This window comes from Podarcis filfolensis, assembly GCF_964270895.1.
Source record: "Podarcis filfolensis genome assembly, chromosome: 12".
NCBI lineage: Eukaryota > Metazoa > Chordata > Lepidosauria > Squamata > Lacertidae > Podarcis > Podarcis filfolensis.
This window is the reverse complement of record NC_139614.1, coordinates 34,253,320-34,278,172: the sequence shown is the minus strand read 5'-3', so window position 1 is coordinate 34,278,172 and position 24,853 is coordinate 34,253,320. Positions and strand designations below refer to the sequence as shown.

Genomic DNA, 24,853 nt, shown 5'->3' with positions numbered 1-24,853 from the left:
TTAGTCTGCAACAGAGCGATGTGCCTTATATGATGGCTGCAGAAGCTTAAAAATGTCCTTGTATCCAAAAATGTGCTCAAACTTGGCAGGTTGGACTACCCACCACCTATCTTTGAAAATCAGATAATACAGAATGCTATTAAAAACATTTATAGGGATGCGGGTGGCGCTGTGGGTTAAACCACAGAGCCTAGGCCTTGCCATTCAGAAGGTTGGTGGTTTGAATCCCCGCGACGGCATGAGCTCCCATTGCTCGGTCCCTGCTTCTGCCAACCTAGCAGTTCGAAAGCACGTCAAAGTGCAAGTAGATAAATAGGTACCGCTCCGGTGGGAAGGTAAACGGCGTTTCGGTGCGCTGCTCTGGTTCGCCAGAAGCGGCTTAGTCATGCTGGCCACATGACCCGGAAGCTGTACGCCGGCTCCCTCGGCCAATAAAGCGAGATGAGCGCCGCAACCCCAGAGTCGGTCACGAATGGACCTAATGGTCAGGGGTCCCTTTACCTTTACCTTTACCCCCCACAAAAATTGTTCATGTTAGTAACAAAACAAAAGATCCCTTTTTGTCAGGATCTCGCGGGCACTTTCCTGATAAAGGAAGCAGAGCTATTCCTCAGGAGGCGCCTTGCACCAACCCACCAGCCTTGCTCTGATGCATATCCGACAGTTGCACAGCATTCCTGACATAAGTGGGCAGCTTTCAGTAACCGTAGAGTTTGAAGGAAAAAAATAACAGCAAAGCACTAACTGAGAAGTATACTAATTATCTTGGGTAGAGAGGTCCTTGCCAGCTTAAAAAAAAATCAAGGCATAAAAAAGCAATTATTAAAATTAATGCAACTTACCATGTGTTCCACTTCTTGAAAAAGCTATTTTTGGCTAGAGTTGCCATCTGTCCCATTCAGAACGATCGGCTCCCGAGTTTTTGCTCTCTGTTCTGCCTCCTACGATTCCCACGTGGAGGTCTCCAAACATACTCACTTGGAAAGGAAAACTCAAAGAAGTTTTGGCTTCGGCACCAGCTGAACTTTCCTGAAACTAGCAACTGTAAAAGGGGATGAGAGGGAGGCAGGGAAGGAGAGGGAGACACCAGCCATCTAAGGAGCCATTGCTACTTTCTCAGTGAAGGTAAGATCCCCCTTCAAGGCCTACGTCAAAGGATCTCCCCAGGGCCTCTTCGCACATGGCGGACCCTTAAATACGTAAAATGTGGATGTGGCAAAGTGTATTACAATATATGACTCATGGAGCCACTCTGTCAGTTTGTAGAGGTAGCTGAATGGCATTCCCTATTGGGCACAACTGGAGCTAATTCAGTTTTGTTATTGCTACGGTTACTATTACTACTAGAAGAATTAGGAGCTAGTCTGGCAAAGTGGTTAAAGAGATAGTGTGGGGCCTGGGAGACTGGGGGTCAAATCCCCACCCAGCCATGACCTGCACCCTCGGGTCCATCACTATCTCTCAGTCTCACCACCCATCTTTCAGAGTTGTTGTAAGGAGGAGGGGAGAGAACCATGTAGCCAACCTGCGCTCCTTGAAAGAAAGATGGAGATAGAAATCTAATAAATAAGTTAGTACAGCAGCAACAAAAATATGTTTTCTCTTTATTAGGCATGAATTCAAAACAACGTATTGTTTGATGTAGCAGCCCTCAGTTCCTGGGGTCTGAGTGTATGGAAAATGTACTAATATTAAGACTGTAACTTATTGGATGATCATTGCTTGCCTGATGCATATTGTTGTTGTTTAGTCATTTAGTCGTGTCCGACTCTTCGTGACCCCATGGACCAGAGCACGCCAGGCACTTCTGTCCTCCACTGCCTCCCGCAGTTTGGTCAAACTCATGTTGATAACACTGTCCAACCACCTGGTCCTCTGTCGTCCCATTCTCCTTGTGCCCTCCATCTTTCCCAACATCAGGGTCTTTTCCAGGGAGTCTTCTCTTCTCATGAAGTGGCCAAAGTATTGGAGCCTCAGCTTCACGATCTGTCCTTCCAGTGAGCACTCAGGGTTGATTTCCTTCCGAATGGAGAGGTTTGATCTTCTTGCAAGAGTCTCCTCCGGCACCATAATTCAAAAGCATCAATTCTTCGGCGATCAGCCTTCTTTATGGTCCAACTCTCACTTCCATACATCACTACTGGGAAAACCATAGCTTTAACTATACGGACCTTGGGTGTTCAAAGGAACCACCTCGTGCACTTAATGAATCTAGTGAAAGCAACTTTTGGCTATGCCATTCACATACCCTCAGTAGCTGCAACTTTTGAATTAAAGTGGTGTTTCCAGCTGGTCTTTAAAGGCACACGCTTTGCATGTAGCACATCCCAGTAAGCTCATCTGGACGTTACCTGCATATGGATAACTGTGACCCTATTTTCTTCAGAGAAATGTTGGAGGGTATGGAGGGGTTGCACTTGACACCTTACCAGTGGAAGCTGCTTATTGCCACTTGGCCTCCACTGACAAAACTGGACCAACCAGCATTGCCAGAGTGGTTTTTTAAATAAGTAATTTATTGATTTTATAATAACAAAACAAAACAAAAAAAGAAAAAACCATAAACATGTTTTTAAACCATTACTTTTTGCTTGACTTCCCTCCACCCACCTTCTTGGTTTCATTATTTTAGATTTGTTGAAGCACGTCTATAACGCCTTATATTTTTAACAATCCAATTTTAAAACCTTCTTCATCCTATTACAAGTGACTTTAAAAAGTTATACTAATGTAGAAACCTATACACAAAGCTTAAAAAGTATGCATTAAACATTGCCCTTTTTTTAATAAACTCAAAGTCTCTTTCTTTCCTGAGCTTCAAATTGCTAATTTGTCCTGCATAGTTCAATAGTTAATTTTGCCAATCTTCTTTATCTTCTTTGACGGAGGCTTCTTCCTTCTGCAGAAGCTGGTCTTGGTCTGGCATCCACTCTTAGGTACAGGCCAGAGTGATTTTTTAGGGCAGGGGTGGGGAACTGCAGGCCTGAGGCCCAAATGCGGCCCTCCAGCCCTCTCTATCTGGCCCTTGGAATTCTCTCCAGGCCACACTCCCTCTGCAGCCACCCCCTCTTTCTCTAGGCCGAACCCTTCACCAGCCTTGCTAAGCATCCTCGGGGGTTTTTGCCTGGCTGGAATTTGCCCTTGAACTCTGCTAAAGCCTCTTGTTCCCCTGAATGGAGACTATAAAGGGGTGTCTGAGTGTGTGTGGGAAACTAGCCCACTGTACAAAAACAAAATATATATTATCGCTCTGCCCACTTTTGCCTCTGGCCCCTCCCACCCCCGGGAGATTGCTGGGAAGATAAAGAGGCCCCAGGCTGGAGAAGTTTTCTACCTCTGCTTTAGGAGGAATGCAAACCCACCCAGAACAATTTTTGAAAACCCATCCATTCAAAATGTTTTGGGTTTTTTGCATTTAGTGGTTTGCTGCTTTTCTGCCTGTTTCAGTCTGATACTGCCATTTTATAGTTTTAATTGTTCAGTAGTTTTAAATGTAGTGTTATTAACTGGATTTGTTGTGTTTTGCACTCTTGATGTTAAATTTTTATTTTATTTTTTGGCTCCATAAGTACACACATTTATTAGAAAAGCAGCAACAACAGTAACAATGGTGATGGAAGACTATCCTTAATCCAGTCCAGTCTTGCATGCTGCACCAGAATAAATTCTCCAGAGAGGCTGGGCATATCACCCCTGCATGAGCAAAGAAAACTACACTAGTACTGATGCTTAGCATCAAGAGTGTAAGTCCAGGAAAAGGGTTCTTTCGAAGTGTTATGTACTGAAGTTCTCACCCTGGGCCAGCAGGGGGATACTGTAGATAGTTTTCACTCAGGTCCACATATGCAAATAAGGGATTGAAAGTGACGTTCAGCGATTGGATAGTTACAGAAAGTGGTTACTGTTGCGTTGTAGTGGAGCTCTATATAAGCAGGCTGGCTGAACCCTTCAGTTCAGTTCTGTTCTGGCCTGTGAATAAACAAGAGCTGTTTGAAGAATCGCTGTGTCGTCTGATATGTTCACCCACAACCTAACAGAAAGAACTTTGCAAAAGTTCAAAATACCCTTGGCACTTATAGGGATCCAATCCTCAGCAGCTTAGTGGCCTGTTCTGTATCTTGAAAGAGGATTCCCTGGCTTGAAACACTCCCTGCTTTATTATCACCCCCACCCTCTCTTTTTTAGCCCTACAAATGAATAATTAAAATGATTGCAATTTGCAAAGTAAATTACACCATTAGCAACTCAGGAATTAATAAGCAGGGAACAAAGAGAATAATATATTGAGAGGCTGACAAGGGGGAAAATAACAATAAATCTCCTGGCAATTCACCACTCTTAGGATTTTAATTTTGAGTTCTCCACTCCCAGCTATCCATTCTTATTGCACATCCATCAAATTCCTGATGAATATAAAGGATCACCATATTTCATGTGTAAGGTTGCAGGTAGGGAGGAGTAATAGCATGGGAGTCTAGAACTGCAGATGACACAATAGAGGGCCTTATCCCTCCTGCTACTTCTGAGTCCCCATCATCTCTGCTTAAAGGCACCAGTATCCAAATCTCCATTTCAAAGGCCCCCGCATTCTTCCTTCATGGCCAACCGCTTCCCAGGACTCACTTTAACAAGTGCCATAGCTTTTAATAAAAGGCCCGTGTGATTTATGCCACGGTTTATTCATAGATTTTAGGGGTTCTGTTTAATTTCAGTATCTCGTAAGAAGCATTTGTCTTCAGACCCCTTAATATTTACTGTTTACCTCCTAAGGGAGAAAGGAAAAGGAAAGGCAAGCAAGCAATATGTTCCCATTCGTCAGGTTAACATCCTTAGGCCTCAGGTAAAGAACATATCTGTCCTATTGTGTTGCTCCAAACAGTGAAGAATCCAAACAGAGAATCACTGCATTGCAAGATCAATCCCAGTCCCAAGAAAGATGATTGAATGTAGGCTTGGAGGTTAGGGGAAGTTATTTATTTTTTAAAAAAATCTATCTAGCTATCTTTACAACAAACAAAAACAATTTGAAAAATTACGCCTGCAGTTTTTGATTACGGTAAATTGAAAGAAGAATTTAAATTTTTTTAAAATGTGTGTGATGTTTTTCAGAAGAGGTCACTTATAAAAAGAACAGCATTGTGGGATATACATATTTAGGGTGTTGGGGAGAACAATAATGAAGATTGCAGCTGTTTGACTATTTTATTGTTCCAGTCTCTTGTTGCTTCACTGGCTGTGCTTCTTATTTATTATGGGTGTGGATTTGACAGAAAATGAATGTCATGAGTAACAAATGAGTATTAATTCATGTTTTTCCATTATCCTGTTTAGAATATTGTATATTGGGGAGGGGACTTTTTCTTCTCTCTTTTTTCCTTTTTGGAAACAGCTGTCAATTTCAGCAGCTATCGCTTTACAGTTGCCATTTTACTTTCCCAGAATGCTCTAGATGTTGTGCCCTTCCAGAGCCGTGCAGGGCAAATTCAGGCCTGGGGGCCACATCTAGGGTCTATCTGGTCCTCAGGATTCTCCACAGGCCACACCTTCCCATCAGCAACACCGCTCACTCACTTGGCCTCACACCCTCTTCAGGTGTTTTTGCCGGTCTGGAACGTGTTCTTAAACTCGGATAACGTCTTTTGCTTCCCTTAATGAAGTACAGAGAAGAGAATGTCCATGTCAAAACAAAACTGCTGTACGAAGACAACACTGATATGCATTGCTCCAGCCAATTTTGCCCTTGGGTCTGCCCACCAATGGTATTTGACCTTGGACATTTGCACAGGAGAGAATGTGGTCATTGGGGGTATAAAATTTCCCCACCCTCTTTCATGGCTTTGTAAGGGAAGGGACTATGACTGCCATTTCACCGCCACCCCAGAATTCCTCAGAACAATGCAATAGCCAAGGCATTCTAGGAAAACAAAATGGCAGCCGCCAGGTGCTGACTGCTGAAAGCAGCTCTGCTGTTATAGCTCCCACAGGTGAACGCACAAAAATTTGCAAAAGAAACAGGCAATGATGGAAAAAAACGAATGACGAAGGCAAATTCAAGCGAAAGCTTAGGTGCTGTGCTTTTGCTCCTCTGGGCAGAGTGGGGCATGAGGAGACCCTGCAACGCCAGTCCTTCCATGGGGAGCACAAATGATGAGTGAGTGCTTGTCTGTCTGTGGCATATGTGTATGTGTGACTGTTCAGCCTCCTGGCCTGTCCTCCCGAGCTGAGTGCATGAATGTGCTGTGCATGTGGATGTGTGAGATGCTCGCAGGTTGGCCTGTGACCCTTGGAACCAGGGCCAACCCTCAACGGGACCCTCAGAGGCTGAACAGGGTTAGCCACCACCGGTTGAAGCAAAAGTAATGTAAACAAATGAATAATGAAACTAACAATGTTTTAATAATGAAAACAAATGAAACAAAAAATAATTTATGGCACACCCTATTATTTGCGTCGGCTCTCTATTCGTCTTTTATTTTGCTGTATTTTTTATTCTTTGTTATTATCACATTTATCTTGGATTTATTATTGTAATTTTTTGATTCTGTAAAGGGTAGGCTTTCTGCAGTTATTTAACATGCTGTAGTACCCCACATTGTTCTAATCTCTTTGTAGGCTATCTAGATTATTTATCTCTTGTTTATAGAATAATTTTCCATTCCCTTAACTTGGCTCATTAAGTATGTGCTCTTTACCTCCTGACTGCTTAAACCTAGTTTTGTGTGTGTGTGTGTAGCAATATGTGCAGGTCCCAAGTATAAATGTTTCTATGGTACTCGTGTTTTTTTTTTTTTTTTAATGGGTGGCATTTGAATGGGTGGTAATCCTATGGACGCTTATCTGGGAGTAAGACCCATTCAGCTCAATGGAACATACCTCAAAAATCATGAATAGGATTGTGCATGTCTGCTGCTTCCCTATACACCCCCCTGTGGATGCAATATGGAACATCACAAGCCCCATTGGGTCTATTCAAAGTATGGCCAATTCTGGATCCAATCCACGAGTTGTGTCCAGTGGGCTTTTTTCCCCTGGAGGGAGGCAACACCGTGAGAAGAAGACTGCAGAGATATGACCCACGAGCTAGAATATATATTGTGTTATTATTATTATTATTATTATTATTATTATTATTATTATTTTTCCTACCCCACCCATCTGGCTGGGTCTCCCCAGCCACTCTGGGAGGCTTTCAACAAAAGATTAAAAATACATTTGAATCCCTCTCTCTCTATCTACTCTATATTAACAACATTTAAAACTGGATACAAATCACACAAGGGTCTCAAAAGTACAAATGTGAAACTGTCCTCACTCTGAATAAATGGGAGGTGCATTCTTAAAACAAACAAACAAAAAACCTTTGGCCAAAAAAGAGAGAGCTGGTCGGATAAGCACAAGGGATCATACATTGTTTTTATTTTAGTGATAGCTGTAACAAGGGCAAACTTTAAAGGGAAAGAACTGAAAAAAGACTAGAATTGTAGATATGTACAACTGGTTGGAAGATCAACGTGGCAGTGGAGAGAGAGAACGGAGTCACGAGGACAGTAGTGGAAGGGGAAGACAGAGGAGGGAAATAATGCTATTTATAAGAGCAAAAGTATTTCTAAAACAATGGTTTGTGATCATTTCCCTCCAACCACTTTCCAGCAAGCTCTGCAAAGAAACTTGGATTACACATGCTGAGCTCTTTTAGCATATCCAAAGTTTAAAAGGCAAAAGGCCTTTGAAAAGGATGCAAAAAAACCCCCCACTGTGTCAAATACTTCTTAATAAATGAAGCCTTTTATCAAAGATTATGGATATCAAAGGTGACTGTAGAGATGAGATTAGAGGAAAAAGCAAGAGGGAGTTGCAAAGAGTGCCACATGTGCACTTCAAAGAGGACTCTGAATTTAGAATGGAAGTATGTATTTAGTACCTGTAGCAGAACAATTTTATGAATGCCTGTAGCCATCAAATATACTCCATGGCAAAGCAATGACATCAAGTTTGTTGTTCTGATGGCATCCATTTTTTGCCACACCTATTCAGATATTATTATTTTGAATGAAGCAGTAAGAGAATACTAGCTGCAGTAAGAGGAGAATACTAACTTTGCACATGACTGATTCATCTTTATGTGCTGAGTGGTTTATCATGTGAAAAGTGGCTCTCAAACACGTTTATTAAACCCAGTAAACCCCAAATTATACCCGAGGGTGCAGTATGCATTCCATGCTAAATCTTCCAAAAGTGAGTACTTGTTTCTTCAGGTCAACTTGCTTCCTGTTGGTGGTTTAGAGGCCGTTCCTGCAACTTTTCAACAATAAATTATGCTTTTATCATGACACCAAATGAATATTTGGTTGCACAAAGGTATGAGCAGCACTATCTGAAGTGAGCATAATATCTGAAGTGTGTATGAAGACATGGACATCGTGTGTGAAGCTTGGAGGAGAGGATGGACTGAGAACTGCAGAATCAGCATTTGAAATGGTGAAATATCTGCCTGATCATCAAAAACCCCTTGAAAGTGGGAAGAGACTGTGCTCACTTGCAGGAGAAAAAGCTGCTCTTAGATGCTCAGGCATAGTCCAATTCATCTTGCAACCACACTTCTCTAACATTGTACAGTGGTACCTTGGATTACATACGCTTCAGGTTACAGACTCCGCTAACCCAGAAATAGTACCTCGGGTTAAGAACTTTGCTTCAGGATGAGAACAGAAATTGTGCTCCGGCGGCGCAGCAGCAGCAAGAGGCCCTATTAGCTAAAGTGGTGCTTCAGGTTAAGAACAGTTTCAGGTTAAGAACAGACCTCTGGAATGAATTAAGTACTTAACCTGAGGTAGCACTGTATATCTTAGCAATGGAAGTATGAGAAACATTTCCCTATCCTTGAGGGCCACATTCTTTACAAGCATGTTGAATTAGAGCCTAGAATTTTTCCATTTGTCTTAATCAACTAAATACATAAAACAGGATTAACATGAGGGTAGCACAGCGGGATGGCTTGTTTGCCTACAGCTGCTGCACTCTGAACTTAGATTAGTGCAATGGATCAGTGTGTGTGTGTGTGTGTGTGTGTGTGTGTGTGCATGTATGCACACCTTCAACTGTTCAGGCTCCTTGAACAGAGATGGCCAAAGAGACTTTGTTTCCTGAAGTGGACAAGATTCTCTCCACCCCACAAATAAAAACCAACTGGGCTGACTACTGGATTTTAGTTCAGCACTGGCAGTGGGACAGCACCTTCCTCTGCACCAGGCTAGCTGAGGCAATCCCTGTGGAACAGGCATCCCCAAACTCAGCCCTCCATGTTTTGGGACTACAATTCCCATCATCCCTGACCTGTTAGCTAGGGATGATGGGAGTTGTAGTCCCAAAACATCTGGAGGGCTGAGTTTGGGGGTGCCTGCTGTGGAACATACAGCTCTATCTCCTGGCAAGGAACTGCTGCTCCTGACTCCACAACATCTGTTGCCTGACGCAGCTGCCTAATTGTAGAGCCATCCCTGACCCTGGCACGAATAACGTGGACATATATTTGGAGCCATTTCAACGTAAACACAGATCTTGAAATTGAAAAAAGGCAAATGAGATCTGCAACGAAAGTTTCAGTGCAGACTAGTGCTCCTATTCAAAATTGCAGCTAGTCATCTGTGCCCTTTCCTGGAATACTCCGTTCCATTTCCCTCCCCCATCATTTGCCTTTTCTCTCTCTCCCCCCCCCCCCCGGGCATCTCATGTATCTACTGATCATGCTTAGTCCACATTTTGATGGGGGTGGGCTGGGGGCTGCCCTTAAAAAAAAATTGTTTCTACTTCTGCAAACCTTGGGATTCAGCCAGCATGTGGATATTCTAATCACACCGTACAAATAGCACAGAATCATAGAATTAGTTCAACTCCCTGCAATACTGGAATCTTTTGTCCAACGTGGGGCTTGAACCCATGACTCTACGAGTCTCATGCTCTACCAACTGAGCTATATTCTAATCATCATCCCTGTTTCTCAAAATAGCCCCATTTGGGGTACCCAGCCATCCAACAAAACATTGCAGTGCAGAGTGCTCTCCAATGTTCCAACAGTCAGGAAGCCACGCCTTATTTGCCTTTCTCTTCTGCATTTTTTTTCATCTTTAAAAGTCAGTAAATATCCAATCATCATTGAACATGCTGTTTCCCCCCACCTTGCCCCTTAGATTTTATTCCCTATTCTTTTTTCCCCCTTTTCTTTTTTTTGGTACTTCTGCAACTTGGAGGTTCTCTCAGCCTGCTGACACTTCCCTCTTATGTTTTGGCAACATATGAGGAATGATTTTGTCAGTAGCAGTGTGGTGTAGTGGTCAGAGTGCTGGACTAGTGCAATCCCCATTCAGCCACTGCTTCTCCGCCCTACCTACACAGGGTTGTTGTGAGGATAAGCTGTAGGGGGGGGGCATGTTCACCCCCTTGAGCTCCTTGAAGGAAAGGTAGGATATGAATGCAATAATATTTAATGATAGATTGTGCATACTCTTTATAGCTAAATATGATGCTCTGAAAACTTAATGTTGATGCAAGGAATACAAAAAACTGGTTGCACTTCTGACTTTTCCATCTTTTTCTCTCTTTACAAAGAAAACCTTCCTTTGGGGAGAAGTTGATGTAGCATAAACAAGACAGACGCCCGTTAAAAAGAAGAAGAAGAAAGCCTTTCACAGGATGGCCTGGGAGCTTGAAGCAAAGGGATCTGGCAACTGGATTGTGTCTTTGCGAGATAACAACTTTATTAAAGGTTGAGCTCTGACAAAAATCAGAAAAAGGGGCGGCGTTGGGAATATTTACAAATGCCAAAAGCTGAGGCTTTTATCAGCAGCACGCTGTGGAGATAAGGAGCTGGGCTGGTCCATCTGTGGCATGGTGTGGCCACACACTCTTTGCTTTTTGATTCTCTTAGGGAAGAGTGCAAGGAGCCGCTGACATTTCTACTTAAAAGGAAGAATCGATGGATCTTTGTTTCCCCACTGGCTGCTTCTTTGACCTTATTGTGTTACGGAACAGAAGAAAAAGAACGGGAGTCCACGGGGGGCGGGGGGCAGTATTATAAAGAAGAGATTCGTGCTATGCAAGCCCCAGACAAGATCACAGCTTTCTGATCAACACTCACCGGGGATTGTGTTATTTGCTTATTTGCTGTTTTTACTCATTTCAGATTCTTGCCCCGCCGTAATAAGTCACACTCGTTCAGCCATCATCCCTGTATTGACAGGCAAATGTCACCTGCATTTGATTGACGTCCAATTGCTCCTGAATGCAGAAGTATGATTTAGGAATCAATTTGGCCTATTTGTTTAAGGCAGCCCTGTTCTGCCTTGTGCTTGGAAGGGAAATGGTACTAGCTTGATATCTGTTGCAGAGAACTACCAGTTCAAATTATGGAAAGCTGGTGGCTTAGTCACCTTGCCAGAGAATGACATTCACCCCATCTCCAGTGGGGAGGACGGGAACGAGAGATGGAAGGCAGTTTAAGAAACGAGAAGTCAGTTGAGCAAACACTACCTCTCTTTGGGAAAACGTGCTCAGAGTTGGCACAGAAACTTCTTGTCTTTGATGTATATCACCTTTGCTGGAGGTCTGTTAGCCTGATATATTTAAAGGAGCACTATTATAAAGATATTTACAGTGTTGCCTAAGGAAATATTGTTAACAGATGACTAATAATAATAATAATAATGCTACAGTGTCTGGTCAAAGAGCAGGGGAAAGTCCTTTGTATCCTACATACTACCATAGTTCCGCATTTAATTTCCAGAGAAACAGAGACAGAGGGTATTTTTCCATGTGTTTTAGGTAGATGCAGATTTAAACCGGGAAACACATCCAACTCTGTGCATGACAGTGGTTGGAGTGGATGCTGTTTCCAAATGGCTTTTTGCTGGGTGAACTGTAATACACTGCCCTTGTATTAAAAGTGATATTTCACATGACAGACAGAGACCGCTGGGGGAACTATCCAACAAGAAGTGTGGGTGACCTTTACATTCTGGATCAGTGATCTGAAGGTTATCCAAAAGGTGCTAAGTAGATCTCTCTTGTTCCCCCTCCTTGATCTGCTCCAGCAAAAAAAAAAAAAAAGGAAAGAAAACGGGGTGGGGGAACTGTCATCACTCAGGGCTCAGCAAGGGAAATGATCACAATTTCTCCGCTCAGCGAGAATTAAAAAAAAAAAAAGTAAGACGGGGAGGGGGGTTGTGGAGGGAGAGAGGGGAGGAAAACATTTCCCCACACTTGTCAGAGAGATGCCAAACTCTGGGCGAGTGGGATGAGCCGAGCAGATGCTGGGATGAGATGCCAAGGCAGCTCCCCTTTCCCCTGCGCTTTCGGGCGCTTATAAATTACCCCGGCGGCGCCTCTGCCAGCCTCCTCTCGTCGTGGCTGCGCGCGCTCCGACGAGCCTGTGGGCAGCTCCCGGCAGCGGCACCGAGCGGCTCGCGGACCCCGGCAGCTCCAGCGAGGAAGACGGCCAAGGCGGACGACGGGGAGCGCCCCCCTCTCTCTCTCCATTCGGCTGTGGAGCGAGCAGGATTTCCCCAGGAATCTCCGATCCCGCTCCCCTCGCCGAGCTGGTGTAGCTGACTGCTGAAGAGACAGAATGAATGAGTGACGGAAAGAAGGGGTTGGAAAAAGAAGAGGGGGAGAGGTGAAGGGGGGAAGAAAAAAAACCCGCGGGAAGGCAGCGAGAGAGGCGATCGGGAGGAGCAGAAGAAGGGAACTTGATTCGAGCTGGCACAGGCGGGGGAAAAAAGTCGATCGCCAGCAGCAGCATAAAAGTGTGCGCGGCTCCTCTCGAGGGGAGCAGCGGCGGCGGCGGCGGCGGCAGCCACAGGTGCCCCCGACGTGGAGCGAGGCTCTCGGGACTCGGCCTGGGGGATCGGGCGAAGGAGCCCTCCCGGCCGCGAGGAGGAGCACGAGGGCGAGCAGCCCCCTGGGACGCGGGGAAGGTGCCCCGCGAGGATTTCGGCTCGAGGAGGTTCCCGTCCCGCCATCAAGATTTTGTCCAAAAGCAGGCAAGAGGATCGCCCTGCGCTGAGCCGCCTGGTGGGCAGCAGGCGGCGGCTGATCGCGGCCGGAGCGCTGGGGGTGGTCATGGTGCTGCTGCTGGTCATCCTCATCCCGGTGCTGGTCAGCTCGGCGGGCACGTCGGCGCACTACGAGATGCTGGGCACCTGCCGCATGGTGTGCGACCCCTACGGCGGCACCAAGGCGCCCAGCACGGCCGCCACCCCGGACCGAGGCCTCATGCAGTCGCTGCCCACCTTCATCCAGGGCCCCAAGGGAGAGGCCGGCCGCCCGGGCAAGGCCGGGCCCAGGGGGCCGCCGGGGGAACCCGGCCCGCCGGGGCCCGTAGGCCCGCCGGGCGAAAAGGGAGAGCCCGGGCGCCAGGGCCTGCCGGGCCCGCCCGGGGCGCCGGGCCTGAACGCGGCCGGGGCCATCAGCGCCGCCACCTACAGCACCGTGCCCAAGATCGCCTTCTACGCGGGCCTCAAGCGGCAGCACGAGGGCTACGAGGTGCTCAAGTTCGACGACGTCGTCACCAACCTGGGCAACCACTACGACCCCACCACGGGCAAGTTCACCTGCTCCATCCCCGGCATCTACTTCTTCACCTACCACGTGCTCATGCGCGGCGGCGACGGCACCAGCATGTGGGCAGATCTGTGCAAGAACAACCAGGTGGGGCCTGGCGGGGAGAAAGAGAGGGAGGGACGGAGAAAGCCGCGGGGAGGGGAGTCCGCTTTAGGGGTGCAGCAGCAGCAGCAGCTCGGATCGAGGCCAAAGAGGTCAGGCTTGCCATCTGTTTTTGTTTGCCCGCGTTGGTATTGCCTGGCACGATTCTCCTGGTTGGCCAGCCAGGTGGAAATTCAACAGGTGAGGCAAAGGCGAGAAGAGCGCGTTTGTGCCAAAGCTGCACCTGTTGAATTTCTGCCGGGGGGAGTTTGCCAGCCCCGACCCCAAAGGAATTCAGAGGAGCGCCGCCTGGAAGTGGTAGTGAGTAGAAGAGAGGCAGCCTCAAAGCCGGGGAGATGGTGAGATTTGGGAAGGTGCCCAGCGCTTAATTCCTAATGTTAAGAGATCTCTTTTGTCAAACTAGCTTGGAGACTTTTAGGAGCTGTGAGTGGTGAAGAGATGGGACTCTGCGTTTATATATACTAGACACTCTTCCTTGTTCGCGTGCTGAACGGCTGAACCTGAACGTGGTGAGGAAGAGGGGGGTGCGACGGACAGACAACCCCGGGGTCGTTAAAAAGGTCCCGGGGCTCGGCCTGCCCGCTCAGAGGAAGGAGGAGCTGCGGGAGGCTCCCAGGAGGCAGCAAAGTCTAGCAATGGCAAGGAAAAGCCACAGGGATCGGCTGCAGCGTCCTGCTGCCGTTACACCCGAGGCAGCCCGTCAGCTCCGTATATGCAAAGTATTGAGTAAGCGTCGCTGCTTCCCGAGGCGACTCAAGTTGCGCGAGCTGCTCCCTTCTCCCAGCCCCTGCGGCTGGATAAATGGCAAGGAAGGGCTTTTCCCTCCCCATATGAGGAAAGGCTAAATTAGGGAGGAAGCTGTGCTCATCCATAAGACAAATCCACGTGGACGCCTTTCCTTTCTCCCCTCCTCCGCGAGGGAAAACAGCGGAGGCTCCACGGGACGTCGGACGCGCGTCCTCATGAAAGAGCTGCGGCTGGTGGCAACCCCAGGATGGGGGGCTTGCAACCCCCATCGACGTGAAACTCCAACTCCCATCAGCCTCAGTTGGCAGGGCCAATGGCCAGGGATGATGGGAGCTGCAGTCTGGCACCCGAGCCTAAGTGGACGCGTTGGAAGGGGCGGTTCAGTCAGTCGCTGGTGCCTCGGGGCAGAAATGTTGGCAGGATGAGCCCGGTGCAAAAGGGCGGGCTGGCCGCCTTTCGCAGCAAAAGCGCGCATTGCCCTCCGCCCCGCCTCCCATTAAGTACAGAGAGTGAAAGTGCCTAATTGATGGGGCTCAGCGGACCGTGAGTCGCAAAAAGCAGGCGGGCGCCGGGTCAATCAATTCATGCCGGGGAGAGGGAAAGGAGTCCTGGGAGAGAGGGAAACGGACTCGTGCGAAAGAGGAGCCCCCCCCCGGGGGGGGGGAATCCGGGAATAGGAATCTGGGGCGGGCGCGTCCCCACTGGGGCACCCGCCTCCTCTCCCTTCCCGAGGTGTGAAGGCGGCGTCTAGTGGAAACCCAGCCCGCTTGTGCGGGCCCCCACGGTGGTCGTTTCTGAGGCAAGAGAGAGGACCCCCCTCCCCCCGCCTCGTTTAATTGGGTCTCTTAATAAACGCTCCTCCTCCTCCTCCTCTCCCTGCCCCCCCAGCCGCCTTCTCAGAGTCACAAATGAGCGAGGCCACGACAACAACAAAATGGGTTTATAAGGACTCAGTGGACGCGGCGCGAATCCGGCCGCGCTCAGTCATTAAGGGCAGAACAACTCACCTCGGGGATTTTGTTGGCCAGGTTGCAAAAAGCGAGGAGAAAGAAAGTAAAGAGCGCACGGCGCGCAGGCGTAGTTTTTACGTTTGTGGGTTTTTTTGCGTGTGTGTGCTTTAAATGGAAATAAAAAAAAACTGGTATGAAAAGCAGTCCCGTCGAGAAATGCTTCCCCTCTGTCCCTCGCCCTTCCTTCCTTCCTTTCGCGCGTCGCCGGAGGGCGAGGGAAAAGCGCGGGCCTTTTGCTGCGCGCCTTCCTGGTGGCGCCGGAGTCGCCAGGCGGGCCGGAAGGAGAAGAGGGTGGGGATTGTGGAGGGGCGGCTTCCCGGGGGTGAGGAGAAGCTCCTGAGCAGTGGAAGAAGGAGCCATTTCGAGACAGGGGAGGCTCTCCATCTGCTCCGACGACGGAGCAGGTTGGAAAGGATCTCTCTGGGGGACCCACCCACGCTTCCTGGAGAAAGGAAGAAAATGGCCGGGGCTGGGAAGGGACTGGGCTCAAGGGAATGGGAACTTCCCGCCCCAGATTCGTGGCTTTAGGCATAATAACCTGGAGAGTGGCCAGCGGTTTTTTAAAAAAAAAAACAAACACCAAAACTTTTTTTATATATACAAACTCAGCATTTACAGATGGAAAGACGGGGAGGGTAAATGCTAGAATGACAAGCATAAGTTCCAAGATTCATGACGCCGCTGGCACTGCACTAAACATAACCCCCGGCATTACAACCCTATCAATATATGTTTTTTATTTACTCAGCAACAAGTCCTGCGGTGCTCAGTGTGGCTTACACATGCTCAGGGTCGCATAGGGGAAGGAACTTTCCAACCTCTGTTAAGAGGAAAGCTTGTAAAACAACGTCATCTTTGCTTCCAAATTTGGCACCCCTTCCCAGCCACACTTCAAGGCTTCACTAGGCCAAACATTAAAAGATCACACATTTCTATAAAGTGAAAGGCATAGATAATCCATTTTAAGTAGTCAAAATGGTGGCACAACTGCCTGCTTCCTTTGGCTTTAAAGTGGCCCCCAGAGATCTGACATACATACCACACACAAAACACTTGCATTAATTATTGTCTTTGTAAGCAAGATTGATAATGGCACAGGGTAAGATAAAATGAGTCAGAACATGAGCCTAGAAGGGCTTTGTTGATGCAGAAGTCCAATAGATTGTTTATGGGTGAAAATAAAGTATAATAAACATTACAGATGTATGCACAATCAATAAACATTTAATCCTAAAAAAGGGAAAACCAAAAAAGGAGTTTGATCAAACTATATCACATGTCGTAAGTTTAGAAATAAGGTAGCTTTTCAAACCTTTATCAGAAAGTATGAATTTTACATTTACTTCTAAATAGTTATTTTATATCAGTAGGGTGCTAAATGCTGTCCAGTAAGCATAGATTACGCCGTTTCTCCCCAAAGGGCTTGCTGGTCATTGTTTTCATGTTTACAGCGACTCACCAGACTATTAGGGGTTCACTTTTAATATTTTATTTTCATTCATTACTTTATATAGCCTTAATTGTAGGTAGCACAGTGAACATGATTTCACAGTATTCTAACCAAGGTTCCAAAAAAGCTGAAATATGATACTGCGTGTTTGTAGAAAGTGCCTGAGACTGAAGAGATTTTTTTCCTGAAAGGCAGAATAATGAAGCTGAAATTGCTGAACACTGGTACTGGGGAATACCAGTGTACCGTAACCAGATGAGAGCTCTTTCAGTCACTTCAGCTTTGTGTTAAACAGCAGATCACAGATGGAAGCATCAAAGGCTGCTATATTAATCTGATACGCCACTTAACCTTTTGTTTATGGTTTCTCAAAAGCACTGTAAAAATGAAATTATGGGGACATCAGTAGAAATTAATCAAATTAGCAAACACCTGCCATAAATATTGCTTTTAGAGATGAGACCACATTGTTAAACATTAAATACAGCACAGCAAATTGCCATGTCTCACACGTACAACCATCTGGTTAAGGGGGGAAAAAAACTTTTTAATTTTGGTTATTAAAAAGCATTATTAACACATGATAGAAATAAAAACAGAACACAGTAGAGTGCATGGCATATTTTTATGATCATAAATATTAAAATAAGCCTGAAGATAGACTAAGTACATAATTCCAGACATTTATAAATTGCTTAATTTAGTCACTATACAAACAGAATAGACAAATATTGATCATGCAACTCAGTTTATATTTATTCAGCCATAAGAAATTCTTAAGACATTTTTTTCAAATTAGTGAGTCGCTTTAGTTTGGGGGACTGATCTGATGAAGCTGGCAGCTAATGAACTTGGACAATAGAGCTTTCAATACAAAATATTGGTGGGACTGGCCAAAAAGAGAGCAGGGTGTTAATAGATTCAGCATGGTAATGTAGGAAAGCATGAGTACCGAGAGTGAATATGACTCGCAGGGTTGGGGGTGGAATCATTCAAGAGCAACATTTATTGAATATCTCAAGGACTCCCATGTAACACATTGCCTTCCTTAACAGTTAGCTTAAATATAGAAGTGCTGAAGCTATAACATAATTGGTTTGTTTGCAGTTTTAATGTCCCTGTATACTTGTATAACTCAGTGAGGCGAGCCATTGTGAAACTTATGTAACACACACATTAATTGTTTTTAATTTTGAGGCCCCTTTAACGTGTGCTGCAATACACATAGGGTTTTTTCTAAGATTGTCCTTATAGGCTTTAAAAAGAAATTACATTGGTTGCCAAACAACAACAAAAGAGGCAGAGTCTTGCAAAGGTAGCACACACATTGTATGGGATCAAGGTTAAGTCACAAGGCATTGTAGCTGCACACAAAATGACTGCAATCTGCAAAGTATTTTTAGGAGTTCAATCAATAAATCTTTCAATTCTTTTAGTGCAGACAATGTCCATTGCTGTGGAGAGTGCCCACTGCCTTTACATAGTGTTCATAGTGATATATGAAGCACGTTTAATGCTAGAGCCAATAGCAAAATAGAGCTCGTGCTTTTTTGTGGGGGAGTGGGGAGGATTCATCAGACTGTAACATAAAATGCTACATAAATTCAACGTGCAGCATTTAAATAGTGCATGAATGGAATTTGCACGATAATTTAAGCAGTCTGATTGAATAACATGCAGACATTGGTTGAACTTAAAACTCTGTGATAATAATTCAAACAAAACCAATCATCCATTTTTCCTCTTTACTATTTGTAATATCAGTAATGATCTCAAAACAGGGTAATTCCTAGGGATGAATATTTCTGGGATTAATGTCTGAAGTCACCTGCTTCTCCCAGGCACCCGTTAACCCTTAGGAAATACACAATTTGATAGTTTTTGCTTTATGAGTAGCCAAGGCAGATCACTTCAATATGTGTCATATTTCTGAAGGTACGAATCCAAAGTAGAATTGCCTAGGATATTATACAGTATATCAGCTTAAATTAGAACATTTGTTAAGCAATTACAAATCTTTTAAGCCTTTCCGAACCTTGCTATATGATGCACAAGAGGAGGTTTTTCCTGCTTCTGTGATTTCTAAGCTTCCTAATACCTTATGAGATCTAGCATGGTGAAAAGTCTTATCCATTGTTAACATTTCTGAATTAATGTGGGATCATATCACATGAAAATTTAATTTGAAAACCTGTCATTTATACTTTTGAAAGGCATCTGTGTATTTATTATTTTTTTACTTACTGTACATTTTTCAAGTCCAAAAAGATTTTAAAAAAATATATCCAGGAGATTGCATGCCAAGTTATGCATTATTTAATTCAGGTTTGCAAAAGCACTAAATCATCAGCAGTCATGTATATCTGTGGTGGAATAAGAACAGGCAACAAGGCAGATGATGTGTTATACTAACATAAATCGCATACAAATAAATAGTTAAATATTTTGCTACTGAAACCAAACTCTTAAGTTTTCTGAACGATTCTGTTAAACTGGTCTATGTGCAGTTCTACTTCAGTGGGCTTAGGATTGTGGCCAGGTTTGTTAATTATATAAAATTCAATATGGCATTCTTTAAAACTCCAAGACACTTACAACTCTAAGCTTGTAGACACTGCATAATTAAGAATTCAGGATTTTAAAATATAATCTCAAATCAGAAAAGCTGGTGTGATGTACATGTTCCCTGCATTAGTTAAATTTGCTGAATGGCTTTCAAACTGCATATATTCAATGAATGTGGAGGTAGTTGATTTTGTAGCTTGCTCCTGCTCCTGTGTTGCATCTTCTTCGTACATCAGTTTAAACTCTGCCTTCAACATGATGTAAAGTTCATTGATTCAAAGGCATCAAGGGGTGGTTTTATTATATACTTACCCATCTTGACATCTCTATGATAATCTCATATCCTTTTCTCCTACAATGGGCCTGATTCTGATCACGAACCAAGCCAACAGGAGTCAAGTGCAATGTTAGACAGATGCATACCTGTTGAATCTGACATGAGATCGAGACTGTGGCTGGCTTCTCTTGGCCTCCCCCAACCCCCTCCCTCTGCTTAGGCTCATTAGGTGGGATTGTGCTGGCCCAGTGGAATGCTAGCTTATTCCTGTTTCATTTCATATGTTCACAAGCTGCTTTGAAAAATTCCCCTTCGTGTCAGAAGCAATTTGTCATGCATAGTAGGAGGCACAGTTCAAGGAAAATAAGGTGCAAAGCACACCAGGCTCACAGAACTCAGCATCATGCTCTAACCAACTGAACTATCGCTGCTTGTTTCACAATTCTGTATATTTTGGCTTAAGTCTAGAGCACTGATCTGGTGAAGAGACTAGTGTTGTACTGGTTCTGAACACCTCTTAGCATTACAATTCTTGGGTTGACCTTGGGCCTGTCTGTTTCTCATCCTAACATGAGAAGAATAATCCTCACCTATACTGCCCTGAGCAACCAAGAGCATGGGCTATGTACAGTGCCAGATTTACGTATGAACTAAACAAGCTACAGCTTAGGACCCCACTCTCTTGCCCCCCCCCAAAAAAAAAATGTAAAAAAAACAACAACCTGGAAGTACATTTCCAAAATATAAGATAAAAAGCAAATAAAATAAAACCTACATACAGCAACAGTGTTTTGTGTTGTGTAGGCTCCTATGATGGAAATAATGGGCCCTGCCTGCTAGCCTTTTGTTATGTCCAAATGGCTTTAGATACCTATTAGGTCCATAAATTACTATATAGCATATATTCAACACAAAAAAGCAGCGACAATTTGTTGACAAAGGACAGCTGGACATATAAAGGGCCCCATTACCTTCAGTAGCTTTGGCCTCATCAAACCTAAATCCAGCCCTGGCTATGCATATGGGAAACAAATACATAAAATAGTGTTTCTAGTTATTAGAAGTGATTTTGCGAAAGGTTACAGGCGTATGTTGATAGACGGTAGTCTTGTATTATTCAGTCAAACAAGCTGATGTTGGGTGGCGTAAGTTAAAATATTTTGCTATGGCTGACTCTTCTGCTAGTCTGTAATATGTCAGTAGCCACAGTGGTAAAGGCAAAACCTTTTTCTACCAAGAAGAGCATTGGAGCAAGCCACCTGTTTACTTCCGTTCCAGAGAACTGACGAGTATTATAATTGCAAACCACATATTCTCATTATGTTTTGTTTCATTTAGGTGCGAGCTAGTGCGATTGCTCAGGATGCAGACCAAAACTACGACTACGCCAGTAACAGCGTCGTTCTACATTTGGAGCCTGGAGATGAAGTCTACATAAAATTAGATGGAGGGAAAGCACATGGAGGAAACAACAACAAATACAGCACATTTTCTGGATTTATAATTTATGCTGACTGATAATTAAGTGAAACACGAAATCACATTCTTCTAAGTGATGGATTCATGTGGCAAAAAACACAAAATCGACGAATCAAGAACCCCAGAGGATACTGGCCGAGGGACACCTCATTAACGTGGGGCAAAATGCTACCTGACTCACATCTGTACAACCCAGAGTGTGTGTTTTAAAAAAATATAGAGCAAGTTAAACAGATGTGTGATCCAAAATCGCCAAAGCAAAATACTCCTTGTTGTTAGTGTCCATGTGAATGAAGTCCTATATAGATCACAACTTTTATAGAGGAAAAAAAAATCTTTAAAGCACTGAATTATTTCTTCGGCATATATGATACTTTTGGTGTGCTATGATCTTGCTGCTTTTATCCATCCATCAGCTTTGGTACTTGTGACTTACCTGCTAACTATGATGCGTGTGGATCCAACTCATAGTATGTGGTGAGGAATGATTTTACAATAAAAAGAAGATGTAATTGAATTTTTGCTTATTCCCTCCGAAGGAATTATTTGCCTTGTCCTTATATGCCCTTAACTACCTAGAAATAGAAAATTAACCTGCTACAAGCCTTAGCTCTAATTTAACTGTATATAGATGCAAGTCAGGGGTTGAAAATGATTGTAGCACAGTTGTGTCTCGTTTTCCATTTTTCTCTGTTGCTCCAGTCCATTGATTTCTTACACACATTTTGTAGCTCCAACATATGCAGAAGGAGTTGCATCACCCACAAGGGTTGACCCATTCATCTCAAGAGAGGGAGCAAATCTGTGTATAAACTCCTTTATGCAAATAATTCTGCTGCCTCCACTGAAGTGAATGGGCAGTCTCTGCACAAGCAAAGGGGCCACATGCACATGGAAGCACTTGCAGTGCTCTGAATCAATGTGCAAAAGAGAGAAAACCATAGAAGAGTCCAGTTCTGTCATGCAGTTTCCATTAGGTATATGATCTGGTGTTTTACCTTTGCTTTAAAAACCGAATCAAGTGTTACAAAGACTTCTTCCCACCATGTGGGTCATCTTTTTGGGGAGACCATACCCTATTTCCAGTGTCATATGCCCACTATCGGCAGTGTCTCCAGGTGCAACATTTTTTTCACAGGCACGAATAACCATTGGCCTATAAGGAAAAACCGTAAAAGTGGATACTCGATGCTGGGGGAGCAAGTGTTGTCCCAACATGTTGCCAAATGCAGCCCATTTGCTTTGCCCTTCAGAACTTGATGACGCTTGAGCCTGATCCTACCTACATTTCTTGGGCTCCATCCACACTTAGTTACTGCTGGATTGGAACGTCTCCTTTATGGTGCTAACACACGCAGCATGTAAGGTAAATACAAACAGGTACAACTGTTTATATAGCTTCTCACACGGGCAGCAGGGTGCCAGTCACACTGCCAATGATCCAGTGCAGTCCTGTCTGTAGGGTTTGGTATATTTGCACACATAAAGTTAAACATTTCGTGCAGGTACATGTGTATGTGTGCATATACGGAAAGTGGGCCTTGAGCATAATCTTCTATGCATGTCATCTCAGAAGCAAGCTCAAGTATGCATGCATGGGATTGCAGCCTTCATCATGTTAGAATGTGAGAGATATGATTGTTGGTGCCTGGCTATTTATCAGATGAGTAAACCATTTTTACACCCTAGTTGTAGAGCAAGCTGTCCCAGCATGTGCTTAGGATGGTTTATGGAAATAAACTGTTCCACTGCAGCATCAGAAAAGTCCTACAGTTCGAGAGACCATCAATTACATTTAGGATGGTGGTGTTCATGGGCAGAATGCCTTTCAATCATCTTATTTCTGTAACAAGCCTATAAATTAATAGCTATGGAATTAGAAGGTGGAGTATATGATATGCCAAAAGCCACCAACAGAACCCATAGCTAAGTGCTGGAATATACAGGTCCGCTAGTGTTAAAGCAACAGTATTTATCATTATTTAAATATCACTCCCCCCCCCCCAGAAGATCAAAGATGTGCGGTAAATCACTATAAAATATAAAACATAGAAAACAGCAGCCTGATTAAACTGATTTGCCTTCCTAAACACATGTAGAAAAGGAGCCAATTCAACTCATTACACCCTTTTTACCAGTGACACTTGCTCTCTCCTGCACCTGTTAGTATATAGACAATTTTAAGACAGCTGTTCTTAATGGATTATTTAAAGTCCAACTGAAATGTGTGTTCAAGAAACAATACTGGATGAAAACTTCTAGTTTCTATTTCTTTTGACATAAATGCTTTAAGATTTTATATACAGTATGACAAAGCATCACTGTAATGATTGCAAAGGAAGTAATGAGGATATATTAAGATGCAGCCCTTATGCCCACCTACCCAAGATACTACTGCATGGGACTTGCTTCTGAGTAGGCATGCAGGATTGCACTGTAAGAGTGCCAAACTAAAAGGATGGGCTACGTCTTACCATTAGTCCAATACACAGGCCTTCAGAGTGCCAGATTGCAGAATAAATAATAGGATTGTTTAATATATGTATATTATTAGAAGGTAATAAATTATGCAAAAGGAGATGTTCTCAAATGTGAAACAAAAAAACCATTGTTTACTTTAAACCTATTTTTGTTATGTCAAGAGGTTCAAGAGACTTTTCAGTTGCACTTCCATGAAAAACCATTTGACACAATTAATGCATCTGACAGGTGTTTTTTTTAAAAAAACCACTAAACAATTGAAAGCAGAAATTATAGGGGGAACTCTAAATTGGACTGTTCAAGTCCACCTTTGAAATGCTTTCCTAATTGCTTGTTGTATTCACTCCTAAATGCATTTACATGAAAGTAATTTCCACCCAAACCCAGTTGCAGTTAACTCTGGGTATAATGGTTGTAGGATCAACACGTTGCAAATATGGAGCTTGCGTAAATGAACTTATTTTAATATTTTGCTTATAAAGAGAAATAACAGCACAAGCCCATTAAGAGAAATCATGAAAGCTCAACTTCCATTTGAAAGTATGTTCAAGTTCCCAAAATATCATTCCCTTATTTCATAATGCAGTCTTATTTTTTAAATGTTTGTAAATCAGATATTAAAAAGGTAGATCTATTCTCCAAAAGGAACTTTGGAATTATGTCATTATTCCATTCTCTTCTCCCTCTTTGGAAGGCATTCAGATTCATGATGCTCCATCATGCTATTTATATATAGCAAAATATGTATCCAACAGCACATATTCTTCTCTCAAAATAAGAGTACTTTTCACTAGATTAGCCGATTCTGATTAAATTATCCTAATGATTGTTTGTGAGTTGATGCAGTAATTTTTATTTCATTTTAATGTAAGCATATATGAACTGAATGTTTCTGCTTTGATGAAAAATACATCTGACTTCATCTACTGATTTCACAATTGATTTGATGGAGAGTACACTTGGTATACATCAATTGACCGCAAAGCATTGGAGATTTTCCCCATTGTCAAATAGCGTGTTTCAAGCGAGACAAAAGTCATGAAGGAGCAGATTCACCTATGCAGAGGGGCTATTCCCACGCCCCTGGAGAGAAGCTTCCATTGCAACTCTGGATGCAGTAGAGAGTGC

General features: G+C 44.0%; 1 protein-coding gene and 1 long non-coding RNA gene across 2 annotated transcripts; both read left to right on the top strand.

Annotated features, from left to right (window-relative positions):
• The first annotated feature begins 5,583 nt into the window (after positions 1 to 5,583).
• LOC310745864 lies at positions 5,584 to 12,673 on the top strand. Its single transcript, XR_014540403.1, has 2 exons — positions 5,584 to 5,759; positions 10,606 to 12,673. It is a non-coding gene; the product is annotated as an uncharacterized lncRNA (long non-coding RNA).
• Positions 12,674 to 12,798: 125 nt separating this feature from the next.
• C1QL3 (complement C1q like 3) lies at positions 12,799 to 21,761 on the top strand. The gene is made up of 2 exons (XM_083578951.1): positions 12,799 to 13,701; positions 21,104 to 21,761. The coding sequence occupies exons 1-2, from the start codon at positions 13,114 to 13,116 to the stop codon at positions 21,281 to 21,283; spliced, it is 768 nt and encodes a 255-aa protein (XP_083435077.1). The 5' UTR covers positions 12,799 to 13,113; the 3' UTR covers positions 21,284 to 21,761.
• The last annotated feature ends 3,092 nt before the right edge of the window (positions 21,762 to 24,853 follow it).